The following is a 13,538-nucleotide window of genomic DNA, read 5'->3' on the forward strand; positions in this document are numbered from 1 at the left end:
AGTCATAGTCTTGTTTATGTTTTCCTGTTTAGTTAAATGTTTACAGAAGTCTATAGGAGAGCCTTTTTAACAAATAAAGGAAGGGGAGTTGTGGAGGCCTGTGGGCCTGCTAGGGGATTTCCTGGGGCTATGCCCTGGAAGAATGTCTGCTGGACTTCAGACTCTCCCATACACTCCTGTGACATGCTGTCAACCAACCCCAGTGCCACTCCCCCTGTTGGACGTTCAACCGGCTGTTAACCAACCACATATAGTCACGGTTCTCGCTGTTTCTTTGTTCTTTGTACCCTCGTTGGTCTGTACCCGTCTGTTTACCCTTGTGTTTCCCTTTTGGTCACTGTAATCCTTTTCCTGCTCACACCTTCAGGTGACTGGTTGTTGCTGTTGCCCCTGCCCCTTTGTACCAGTATATAATCCTGGACCCTCTACTTCGCCCTGTCTTTGTCCCTAGACCCTTTCAGAGTGTAGGTAAAATAAACTACCACTGGAAACCCATACAAAGACCCTTCCTGCCTCCGCTGTCTTAGATTACCAGCTGTTGCATGTGAGTGTTGTATTTGATGTGTGCTTCATGGAGTGCTCTCCTTGTAGGGACACTTCAGGAAGGTTTCAGCAACCTACCATCTGCCCACGCTGCAACAGGTTAGAGGCCACTGCAGACTGCAGCTCATAGATGCAGTGTAAGTCCTGTGGGAAAGACTTCTGTGAGCAGTGTGCAAGTTATCAGTTTCATAAAACACAAAAGGCAATGCAAGTGTTCTGTAGCAGAAATAGGAGCTTGAATCCAGTTGGAACCACCGGCCAGCACACATTTAAGGCTTACAAGGTTTAAATGTCTATTTTAGAGCCTCAGCTGCTTTAATCTCCTTCCTGCACAGCACTTACTTCCCTTCTGACAATAAATTACGTTTGCACAAGCCATAAAGCTAACTCCAGGGGGTGCAGCCATCAGAACTAAGCACAGTCCCAGAAGGAGCCAAGCCACAAATCTTTCACAAACAGTTTGGGTGTTGCTTCCTTATCTTGGTGTAACTTTGCTGCCTCTTGCATTAGCGGCCCAAATAAATGACAGTCATTTAGCTCTGACACAGGGACAGTGAATTTACCTGCCTTCTGGGGTGCTTTCCATGGCTGCCAGCATCAGCATCCCTGGCAGCTCAAGAGTGCACTTTTTGTCCCATCCGATATTACTCATCTTAGCCTCATGCAGAACAGGAGCCATGCTGTCTGCTCACACAAAGTGTTGACCCAAACATCCCAACAGGGAATTTATTTCACTTGCAGTCACATTATTGCATTTTAAAGCCACATAATAAAATTAAACCACCAGGGAACTAAATAATGGAATTCTGTGAACATAATCATAGAGATGGGAAGAGGAAGGAAATTCAAAGGAGCTGCAGAGAGGCAGGATCAAGGGTATCTTGGCCACCCTACACATATGTACCTTAAGCACAATATTGCCAGTAGGGCAGAACACCTTCCTCCCATGCCTGTAACTCTTTTTAATCTTAGGCTGAGATGTATCTTATTTGTGAAGAACTTGTTTAACCATTTGTTCTACACTTCTGGGGATCAGAGAAGCCCTTCCATTCTGGTACTTCTGAGGTTCTCTTCTCACCCCTTATTAGATTTGCCCTTTTCCATTTTCTAAGAGCCAGCCCCTCACCACCCTCACAGACAAGAATTTCTTTCCTGCATCTCATCTAACCTTCTGGCAGTAGGGAGCCATTCCCCGTTGTCCCCAGTCCCTCTCCAGTTCTCCTGGAACCCCTTTAGGCCCTGGAAGAGGCTCTGAGGTGTCCCTGGAGCCTTCTCCTGTCCAGGTGAGCAGCCCCAGCTCTCCCAGCCTGGCTCCAGAGCAGAGGGGCTCCAACCCTTGGAGCATCTCTGTGGTCTCCTCTGGACTGGCTCCAGGAGCTCCATGTCCTTCCTATGCTGGGGCCCCAGAGCTGGACACAGAGCTTCAGATGAGATCCTACCAGAGCAGAGCAGAAGACAGAACCATCTCCCTTGACCTGCTGGGTACAGAAGCTGTCTGGGTCTGAAAGGCAACTGAAAACTGCAGTCAGAATAGTTCACAGCACAACTATATCCTGAGAAACACTAGCTAGTATTAATTGGATGAATTGAGAATTTAATTTGTTGTAGTGATGGGAAGTATATCCATTCTTCTTTTTGGAGTGCATAGTGAGAAGTGTGTTGCAAGGGTGCACCTTGGTGTAACATACAGTAGAAATAAGCTTATTAGAAACAAGAAAAAAGCTCTTTTGTTGCAACTTCCATCTCACTGAATTTCAAGCATATGTTTTTATCTCTGTAGAGTATGGCCAGGATAGAAGAGGGCATTTGCCAGAAGGCTACAGTAATTTCAATTTCAAAACTGAAGCTTCAGAACTGCAGTTGTGAGAGGATGCCTGATTCATACCAAGGGAATATACCATAAAAAAATTACTGCAGCCCACTGTAAGGTCATGTTTCTACCCAAAAGAGAGATGTGATGATACCCATCAAACAGCTGATAAAACTATTAAGTAAGGCTTCAACTGGAACAAAAATAACTAAACTATAAGTAGGATATACAACGATTTACATATAAACAGTAGAAAAGGCACTGTATCTGTTACTTAACTATTCAAAAGGAACAAAACAAGAAAAAAACTCACCTTGTTTCCTCACATTATATACAGATTAACAACAAGGAAAAAGGCAGGCTTTCAAAAGCTACCTCAGTAGCTACCTTTATTTAGAGAGGTCTCACAGTGATGACGCTGCAGCAATCCTGAGCTGGCTGCTCCAGGAAGGCTGCACCGCTGTCCCCATCTGCACACCAACTGCTCTTGCATTGGGACACCTGTAGAAGCTACAGGAGGTCACAGGTGGGGGCCCCAAGGTGTGCCACAGCACAACACCACATCCCTCCATGTGCCATCTCCTCTCCCACAGGCTGGCAAACCTGCAGATGGGCCTTTGCTGCACTCAGTCTCACATGTTCTCTAAAGACAGAGCAGATGAATTAAAGATCTTTCTGATACAAAACAATGGGGCATTTAATTAAAACCAAATTTTTTCTGTAGCTCTATCTCATGCTACTTTGTAAAAATATGTGAGACTTTTCTTTCTGAAATTCTTACAAAACCCACTAATTCAGAGAACATTGGAATCTGAGGGGTGTATAACTATTATCATCAACTTCATATGAGGCAAATATGCAAACTGGGTACCACCTCTCTAGCTATGCAGAAGGGCATTATTCTTTTGCCATGATCACCCTGCACAGCACACCGCAGAGAACAGCTCTGGACTGACAGCCCCAATATTCATATCTTTATTTGTATCAGACCTTGAAGCATTTGTCTTAAATAGCCATCTTGGAATATAGAAAACTTACAGTTCATATTAATCATGAACTTTCTATGTTGTCTTTAAGGCACATCTATCAATATTTCATTTTGGTCCAGAGAAGCAGCTGCATTTCAGACACCAGCTATCCAGGTATCTGGCAGGTCTGTTTGTTGTAATTATCCTTATGAATGTAGACTTCAACAACAGGTATGGAGTTCACCGTCTGCAGTGCAGTGCTGTGTCTCAGTACCATGTGTTCCCTAGGTGCACCACTGCTCTTGGCTACCTTCAGCAGGTGACTGTTGTCTTTGCAACACCCAGGAACTACGACATCTTGAGTCCACTCTTCCTGGGACCTGTAAGCACAAAGGGAAAAGTTATTTCTGTTTCATTAATTCTGGTGAAGGTACAGAATTTGTCCATTTTATTGGCACATCAGGTGTTTCGCAAATGACTTGTGCTGTAACATAAAGAATTGCTTCTCCCAGCATCAAAACCAGTTGGCAGCAGTGGGGCAAATAATTGTGTTTCTGTAAAAGCTTCAACAAGATCTCAAGTACCTTTTTGCTGAGCACTGAGAACCCCTGTGACTTGCCATTAGGGAGCAGAAGCTACATGGGGTAATGCAGCACACCTCACTGCCAAAAGAAAATCTGAGATACTTGCTGTTGTGCACTTATTTATTTATAGTATAAGGAACTCAGTTCCATCTTCTTGAGATGGTAGTCAAAGGTCAAATAAAAATCAAATCAAAGCAGCAGACAGACAGAGAAGGACTGGAATAAAGTTTTGCCTGGGCCAGCAAAACAGCCTTTCGAAAAAAAAGTCTTTGCAAATTGTTCTGCCAGGATTATAGCTCAAATCTAGGTATGCTGGTAAGAGAGCAGTAAATACCTGAGCAGTCCATGTGAGCAGAAGTCATCCTACTCTGATGTTTTCCCCTATAAAGCTCTACGTTGTGAAACACTTCAATAACCCATAGTACACTACTCAGGAACCCAAACTGGCTAAAACTGTACTTGGAGAAGAAATGTACTCCTGGCTTAGCAACCCATTCCTCCCATTTCAGGAACAATTAAGCTTTCATTGGCATCTGTTGGCACTGGGTGCCTAGAGTAGCTGTGGCTGCCCCATCCCTGGAAGTGTCCAAGGCCAGGTTGGATAGTGCTTGGAGCACCCTGGTCCAATGGAATGTGTCCCTACCCATGGCAAGGCAGGGAATGGGATAATCTTTAAGGTCCCTTTCCATCCAAACCATTCCATTGTTACGTGATTCTGTAAGTGTAGGGTGAGACAGTAGGCACCACTCTTCCCTGCAATAGATTAAACCCTGAAGACATCAGAGGGACAGTGAAGCCAGTGGAGCTTCACCTCAACAGAGGATAAGAAGAGCTATTGAGAGGGTTGCAGTGTCACCAAGGGACAACTGTGCATTCAGTGGGCTTTGCTCTGTGTGCATGACCTTCAGTCAGAGTCTTCAGTTTGCTCTCTCATCCTTGGAAGCTCTGTACTTTGTCCTGAATGAGCATGACTGTTTTTTCAAGCACTTTAACTTTCCATAACTCCAGCTCCCAACTGGGCTACTTCGTAACACCACAGCAAGAGGATCAGAACCCTTCTCTGCACCCTTACCTGGCAATATAAACCTGCCCTGGGCACTGCACAACCAAGTGCATGATGCATTTGACAAGGACAGCCTTTATCTGACAGATAAAATTTGGAGCTCCCATCAGAGGAGAAGAATAGCCATCACAGCATTTGTCAGTGGGATTTAGAAGATTCACAAGAATATTTTTCTGTGTGACTTGAGAGCTGCTCTTTGCTGGAGGGAAAACACTGTCAACAGGACATCCGAGAAGTGTGAGAATGTAGCCACAAAGCTGCCTGGTGCTGGCACCGCCTCTCAAACCAGCTTTTATACTAGAGGATGGGAGGGGATTTTTGTCTTGCTGTATGCCTAGTGGCTTTGTACAAGACCCTGGGGTAATCAGGAAAGCATCACGAAAACAATAATATCAGCTCTATTGAAAGCACATGTTGCTGAACATGCCCCCTTCGAGCTCTTGCAATGACAATTACGACTTAAATTCAGAAATGGGTGGTAACTTAAAAGCCAGTTTATAGTACCCTTCTAACAGGGCCCCAAGGTGAAACCACAGCTCACTTCCCCTGTCTCAGCTTTCTCTGAAGCGTGCAAAAAAAGGTGGTGGTGGGGAACACGGAGCACAGGAAAAACAAGAGATTAAAAAAAAAAAAAACACAACTCTATGAATAGAGAAGTTCAAGGCATCGGGGAAAGGAAATCTGTCTCTCTCCTATGCTGGGTCTCCTCCCCTTCATGATGCCATGTAATCAAACATTTGGTGTACAGAACTGTATCAATTCCATACAGTTGTATCAATGGATGCTTATGTGATGCAGCATTAAACCCCACAATGATGCTGAAAATGCTGAGTTGCATCTCCTAATAGCATGCTGGCTTTGTGATTTTTCACAAAACCTTTTCAGTTGGAATTCTTTGTTGCTAGATTGCCCTTATTTGCTTTTTGCCAGGTAGAATGGTATAGCATCTTTTAGTCAAAAAGGTCTCTGGTACAAAAATTTCAGCAACTAAAAGTATCTCCTGTGGGAGAATATACCAGCCTGCTTCTCTGCAGAAGGATTTTTTTCTTCTTGGTAATATGCTCCAGCTCTGTGAATAGCTGAAAGGAAGACTTTAAGCCTACTGAAACATGGGCTTTTCCATTTGACTAGCTTCTGCAGTTAGATCAGCTACTTCGCAGAGAATGTTTTGTAACTTGACTTAGAGCTGTGAAAAATAATTCACCTCTAAGCAGTCCAAATTTGGAATGCCCAACTTCTTCCAAATGCTTCCCACACTAGACAAACAACCACACCAAATTTCTTTGATTCTCTTTAGATTGCATTTTTGAGCTGGACTACTTTTTTTCTCATTGTCATCTTAGCTGACAGAGAATGAAAAGGAGTTAGTGTACAGCTACATTCAGTTCTCCTGAGTGTGGAAAATACTGGATCATCAATTCTCCCTTACAAAAAACCAGCACATCCCTTGAGTCAAGGAAGTAGCTATTCCAGGACAGGTTACAGGACTTTTACACTGAAAAGCAGAGCAGCAGAGCCAAGGTGTGGCTAGTTCTGACCATCACTAGGAAGATGAATGCAAACTGAAATGAGCTCTCTCAGCATTTTTTTTTACACTGGCTATCTGTGCTGCTCTGGGGACAGTAACTTCTACACATGCTGATATATAAATAGTTTCCAAAAGAGGAGTGCCTGGTTTTTTAATGTCTCTTCATGCCAGAAGGGTTTGCTGTTTGCTCTCACAATGTTAGACTAGGTTGTGCATATTTTGCCAGAACAAAAGTGGTTCCAGTTGGATTCGGGCTCCCATTTCTGGCACAGAACACTTGCATTTCCTTATGATTTTATAGAACTGATCGCTTCACTTACAGAACAAGTGTAAATGCTACAAACTACTCAAACTACTTAAACAAGCACAGGACAGCCCCCTTCCTGAATGGATGCTTAAAATTTAATTGATTTACACTACAGCAATGGACAGAACAGGACAATTCTTTACAGATTTAAAAACTGGCAATGGTGTTTATCGGAGCCATTGCTTATTTGCATTTCCTCATCCTTATTTGCTCTGCTGAGGCTGTTGCGCTAGCTTGCTGTGAAGCTTTGCCTTCTTGCAGAAAATTGAAGGCATGTTTTAAGCTCTGTAATTTTGGCAGAAGTTTAGGTTGGATATTGGGAAAAAAATTCTTCACAGAAAGAGTTGTCAAGCCCTGGAACACCTTCACTTGGGGAGCAGCTACATCTGACCATGAGCAGTGGGTGAGCATAGCCCCTGCCAGCATTAAGCTGACTCCACTCTTCTTTTGAACACCCATTTCTTTAACATAACGTCTCAGTGACCTTCACCTCTATCTTTCAAACGCTACTAGCAGCTGGCACAGAGGAAGGACAGCTGCCATTAAGTTTCTCTTTACTGATATTTTACCCTGTGCCTGTCATGGAGCAGAGGACAACCTGCCTTCTCGGGCAGATGCCTGATCCTAGCTCTCCCACATTGCTTGTTGCTGGGATGGCAGAGGGCTGTTTGTCTCAGGTGGTGGATGCCCAAGCAAGTGCTCCAGAGAAGAATTACTGCAGGGTCAGGAATTATTCTTCATCAGAAAATAACTGACTCAAAAAGAGCATATCCTGGTTCATCTTGCAGCCAGGCTCTGAGAACCATACCCAATATGCTGACAAGCCCTCTGCCCAGCAGTCCTCTTGGGGGCTGCTTCAGAGGCTCATGGATATTGTTCTCGTCTAACTACAGCCCAGGGCTACAGCTAATCTCCCTTCCCTAGACACAGACCCTTGTTTTCAGCTAATCTGGCTCAAACCTCTGCACCACAGAGAAAACTGCTATCTCTGTTGCTCTAAACTTCTCAGAAGCAACGCTGGGGAAACACCTCCCTCCCAGCAGCACCATGATCTGTAACTTGTTTTTCCCTGCTCAACATTATTTAGTGTTTTCAATAATATAATAGAGCAAATATGCTGTAAATACTTGCAGCTCATGCAGATACGAACTTCTGGTAAAAATTGTTATGTTCATCCTCATTATGATTCTTTACATCCAAATGAAAGAGGTGGCATCTGGAGTGACAGCACTCTGTAACTAATGATCCCAGTATTTGTACACATATTTCTTATCATTTTTAAGCAATTTATTCAACCATAAAACCAGTCAGAATGAGGATCATTATAATTAAAGCAGTTGACACTAAAATTCAATGTTTCCCTGCAAAACTACATATTCATGATGTTTGTTCCATGCTTCAAACATGAGGGGAGAAAGTTCTCATTTTGTGGCAGCCAGGTCCAAGAACAGCACAGTGAAGCTCCTACAGACACACAGCTGGGCTTCTCTTCTTGTTGTTATTTATAACCTCTGCACATCAGCAAGCTGCATCCACATTGTTTCACCTCATTGCATCCAAAATTATCTTGTCAACATACTAAGGCACCTCTTTAACTGATTAGAGTATTTTAATCCTAAATTTGTCTGCAAACCTTTATTTGTTTTGTAAACCTGTATTTCTTAATACCTTACCCCCATGACAGAATTGAATTTTTATTTTATATTCCTTACCTGAAAGAATTAGCTTTTTATTTTATCTCTTCTTACAGCATTTTGATCCCAAAGTACTGAATCAAAATATTAATCTCAAAATCTATTCAATTAAGTCAGAAAAGTAGCACAACCTACATACTTTTCTAGTCAAAAATAAATTAAGATATACTCAAAAGAGTCTTCTTCAAGGGTGGAGGAGTTCTTACTCTTCCAGATACTTCATATGCTACAAGAAGAGCAGAACAGTTTTCTTCAAGGAAAGAGAGAAAGCTATTGTAAAAATTACTGAATTTGTCCTCCACCCACTCCCTTGTCAGACAGCTCGCATCTCAACTTCCCCTTCTAAGTGGGCTGCAGAGCCTCTTCCCATGGCTGGGTTGCAGAAAACAGCATGTACCACAGCACTGGAAAAGGCAGGGAGGAGAGGATTCATCCCCTGTGCTTCTTCAGACAGCTCCTGCCTAGAAAAACCAAGCAGCATTGCTGCTGTGCTCAAACATCTCATGATGCATTGGACAATTCCTCCAAATGTCTGAAACCTTAACACAAGAAGAGGATAAGGTAGGATAGAATAGGGATAGGGTGCTGATAGACTACAGCAGACTAGATTAGACTAGACTGAAATATTTCATTTGGAAGGGACTCACAAGGATCACTGGGTCCATGTCCTGGTTTGAAAGCAAAACCAGTGAGAGACTCCAAGTCAGAAATACAATTTATTGGGAAAAGGGGAAAAGGACAAAAATACATGCAATAATACAAAGGGAAAGGCTACTGACAAAGTCAGAATACAACCTGGCCAGCGTGCTGGTAGCAGTCCGAATTGGAGTAGCTGCAGTCCTCTTGGGATGGCAGATGTAGTTGCTGTGTCTTCTCAGAGAACCTGTGGAAAGGCTCCCCTCTGTGTAGAAATCTCCAGTTTTATCCAGGTGGGAATGCCTAGCTCCTCCCCTTGGGCAGAGCATCTCACAATGGGTCATTATGAGTCACAAGGTGTGTCCTTAATCACCTCCTCCTCCTGGAAGGTGTTATCTCTCAGGCATTGATGGGGCCATTAACAACAGATAAGGAAAACTGCCCCAAGGCAACTTCTACTCAGATGGGAATTGGAAAACGTTTTTTTTTTTTTTAAAACTTGGACAGTCCAACCACCTGACTCCTTTAGGTCTGACCAAAAACGAAAGCTATAAAACTAAGGGCATGTCCAAATGCCCCTTGAGCAATGCCAATTTGGGCCACTAACACTGACCCCCTCTCCAGGACCCTGTTCCAGGGTCTGGCCACCATCTTGGTACACAAAGGTCTACTCATATCAAGCCTGAACCTTCCCTGAGGAGTCTTGATTAAATTCTCTTTTGGTTTGTTCTTGACCATGGATATGTAGAAATATATAGAATCTTTCCTTTGGTTCTGCCTGCCCTCAGTTTTGCTGCTTCTTTCCAACCATACCACGTGCCTGTAATTATTTCTTTCGAAAATCAATTCTGTAGCAGCTTCACCACTGCAGCAATACCCACCCAGGTTTAGAGATTTCCTTCAGGCACAGGCTACCAACATTCCCACCTCACACTGGGGGGGAAACGGTACCACAGCAATCATCCAGACAAGTAACGCATCCTTTCATTCTGGTCCTCCCAGCACTCGCCAGCTCCATGTTTGCACCTCCTCAGTGCCTGCACTGTTCTCTTGTTCCCAGTAAGCCAGACAAACACAGGATGACGAAACTTAGCCTAATTTGTTACACACGCACAAAAAACCCCAAAACTTGCAAGTGAAATACAAAACTGACAGGCCATTTGTTGTCTTCATGAGATCTGTTAGCAGAATTTCCACATCTCACCTTGCATGTCTGTTGTGCAGATGAAACAGGAAAGCCTTATAAATATGATTGCCTGGCAAAAGATTTTGAGAATATGGAAACTATAAGCGAGACTGAAATGAATGCAAGCTTTGAGATACCAAGCCTTGGTTACTGAACAACTGGAAAACAATAGTATGGCCGGCTGAAGGTATTCCCCTTTTTATGAAATAATACCCTCTGCTTGCAGACAGGTCCAAGAGTCAGAGCAGACCCTACTAGCTTAGCAGAGGGGGTCTAAAGAGTAGTTTTTAGGGTTTAAAATGTAACACAGTATGGCAATGTAATCATTCTTATAGGTTGTATGTAAATGCTATAGGATTTGTATCTTGTACTAGATCGGTTAGTGAAAATTGGAATATTCAGTACAAAAGAAGATTTATGGTATTGTAATGGCAACTTCCTCTTTCTTGCTCTTTTGGGCCTGCTCTGAGCTGTGGCTGGCAGCTCCGAGCAGGGCTCTGCACCCGCACCCTTTGCAATAAACCCAAGTTCCAAGCCCTGGCTGCAGGGATCTCTTGCCTCCATCTGTCCAAACCGTCCCACTGTCTTGTTTTGACAAGACAGGAGTCTGTGAAGGAGGGCAAAAGCCTCCTGTGCAATGGAGAAGGTAAACCCCCTCCCTCTGAATTACCAGGATTTTTAAAGTAAAAGGCTCTCAGGCAAAGTTATGGGAATGGGAGTAACAATTCTTTACTAGGAGAAACTAAATAACAATTTAAAAAGGCAAATGCAATTGGTACAAACAGAACTAGTGATAATGTCCACAACCTGACACCCTGAGGAGTCAGGGTGTTGGTAGCAGTCCAGTTGAAATGACAGCTGCTCCTCTTGCAGTGGCTGATGAATTGCAGCTGAAGTGGTGATCTTTAGAAGGGTATAGTTTTCTCTGAAGATCTGGTGGCAGTTGGGCTAGTCTTCCTCTGGGAATCCAGCGAAGGGGCCACTTCTCTGGGAATCCCGCCGAAGGAGCCGCTTCTCTGGGAGTCCCGCCGAAGGAGCCGCTTCTCTGGGAATCCCGTAAAGAGAGAGAGCTGCTCTGTCTCCCAAAAGGTACCACTTTATACCATAAAAGAGTGCTTGGCTTCCCCCTCTGGGTGGAGCATCTCACAATGGGATGGTGTAACGTTACCAGGCCTGCAGTGAGTCAGTCAATGGCCCATTAACAAACCATTACCTCTTCGGAGCAAACCATCGTTCTTGGAAGAGATAATAAACCTGCCCAACCTCCAACAGATGGCAAATAGAATACAAGCTTATCTTACAAACCAGGACATTATCCACCCCTTATTCTATTTCCATCTGCACACCATGAAATCTTACACCCAATTTTCACTTAAGACCAAGTTTCCCTGTGGTACACAGTGGGTCTCCCCATCTTTCTGCATTACCCACCAAGTGTAACCAGGTCCTTGAGCAAAGACAATCCCACGAATGGGTTGGTCTTTGCCTGAGGTGGGATTAATACAAACAGTTTTCCTTAAAATACCTTTCATATGTACTACAGGGACCTTATCTCCATCTACTGTGTGTAAGGGTTCTGACTGAGCAGGGCCAGCTCGATGGACAGACCCGTGGGTGTTGACCATCCAGATTACTTTTGCCAGGTTAATTTCCCAGTTTTTAAATGTTCCCCCACCAAGTGCCTTTGGGGTAGTCTTATGGAGTCCGTTGCACCGTTCAACTTTGCCGGCAGCTGGAGCATGATAGGGAATATGATATATCCATTCGACACTATGTTCTCTGGCCCAGGTGCTGATAAGGCTGTTCTTGAAATGGGTGCCGTTGTCAGACTCAATTCTCTCAGGTGTGCCGTGTCTCCACAGAACTTGCTTTTCCAAGCCTAATATGGTGTTCCGGGCAGTGGCATGAGGTACAGGGAAAGTCTCCAGCCATCCAGTGGTGGCTTCCACCATGGTCAGCACGTAGCGCTTGCCTTGGCGTGTCTGGGGCAGTGTGATGTAGTCAATCTGCCAGGCCTCCCCATACTTGTACTTGGACCACTGCCCACTATACCCGAGGGGCTTCACCCGCTTGGCCTGTTTGATGGCAGCTCACGTCTCACAGTCATGGATAACCTGAGAAACACTGTCCATGGTTAGATCCACCCCTCAGTCTCGTGCCCACTTGTAGGTGGCATCTCTGCCCTGATGACCTGAGGCATCATGAGCCCATCAAGCCAGGAACAACTCCCCCTTATGGTGTCTATCTTTGACACCTCTATTTTTGCTGCCTGATCTACCTGCTCGTTGTTTCGGTACTCCTCTTTAGCCCAACTTTTGGGGACATGGGCATCTACATGACGGACTTTCACCGTTAGCTTTTCCACTCGAGAGGCAATGTCTTTCCATATATCAGCAGCCCAGACTGGCTTTCCTCTACATTGCCAGTTGGCCTTCCTCCACCTTCCCAGCCAGCCCCACAGAGCATTGGCTACCATCCATGAATCAGTATAAAGGTAGAGCTTTGGCCACTTTTCCTTTTCAGCAATGTTTAGAGCCAGCTGAACGGCTTTGAGTTCAGCGAGTTGGCTTGATCCACCTTCTCTTTCGGTAGCTTGTGCAACTTGGCGTGTGGGGCTCCATATGGCTGCTTTCCACTTCCGGTTCATCCCTAAAATGCGACAGGAACCGTCAGTGAAAAGAGCGTAGCAGGTCTCCTCTGCTGGTAGTTGGTTGTATGGTGGAGCTTCTTCAGCACTTGTCACTTGTACCTGCTCCTCATCATCAGTAAGACCAAAGTTTTCACCTTCTGGCCAGTTTGTAATTATCTCCAAAATCCCAGGGCGATTCAGGTTTCCAATACAGGCACGCTGAGTGATGAGGGCAATCCATTTGCTCCATGTGGTGTCAGTGGCATGGTGGTTAGTAGGAAACTTTCCTTTAAACATCCACCCCAGCACCGGTAGTTGGGGTGCCAGGAGGAGTTGTGCTTCTGTGCCAATTACCTCCAAGGCGGCTTGAACTCCTTCAAAGGCAGCCAAGATTTCCTTCTCTGTGGGAGTGTAGTTGGCTTCAGACCCTCTGTAACTTCGGCTCCAGAATCCCAGTGGTCGGCCTCGAGTCTCCCCAGGCACTTTCTGCCAAAGGCTCCAGGACAACCCATGGTTCCCGGCTGCAGAGTAGAGCACGTTCTTGACCTCTGGTCCCATCCTGACTGGGCTACAGCATGAGCGATCTCCTG

The 13,538-nt window shown here is 44.7% G+C and overlaps 1 protein-coding gene across 3 annotated transcripts in view; it reads right to left on the reverse strand.

Moving 5' to 3' along the window:
- Window positions 1-3,312: 3,312 nt before the first annotated feature.
- Window positions 3,313-13,538, reverse strand: part of SUSD3 (sushi domain containing 3) — a 33,422-nt gene continuing 23,196 nt past the window's right edge. For 2 of the 3 annotated variants that reach the window (XM_085590920.1, XM_077786032.2), the window contains exon 5: window positions 3,313-3,701. In XM_085590920.1, coding sequence (XP_085447046.1) covers window positions 3,488-3,701 — 214 coding nt within the window. In that variant the 3' untranslated portion in view covers window positions 3,313-3,487. The remainder of the gene's footprint in view (window positions 3,702-13,538) is intronic. The other variant, XM_085590919.1, reaches the window with a different exon arrangement.

The sequence above is a fragment of the Lonchura striata genome, chromosome 12 (assembly GCF_050655825.1).
Source record: "Lonchura striata isolate lonStrDom1 chromosome 12, ASM5065582v1, whole genome shotgun sequence".
Lineage (NCBI taxonomy): Eukaryota > Metazoa > Chordata > Aves > Passeriformes > Estrildidae > Lonchura > Lonchura striata.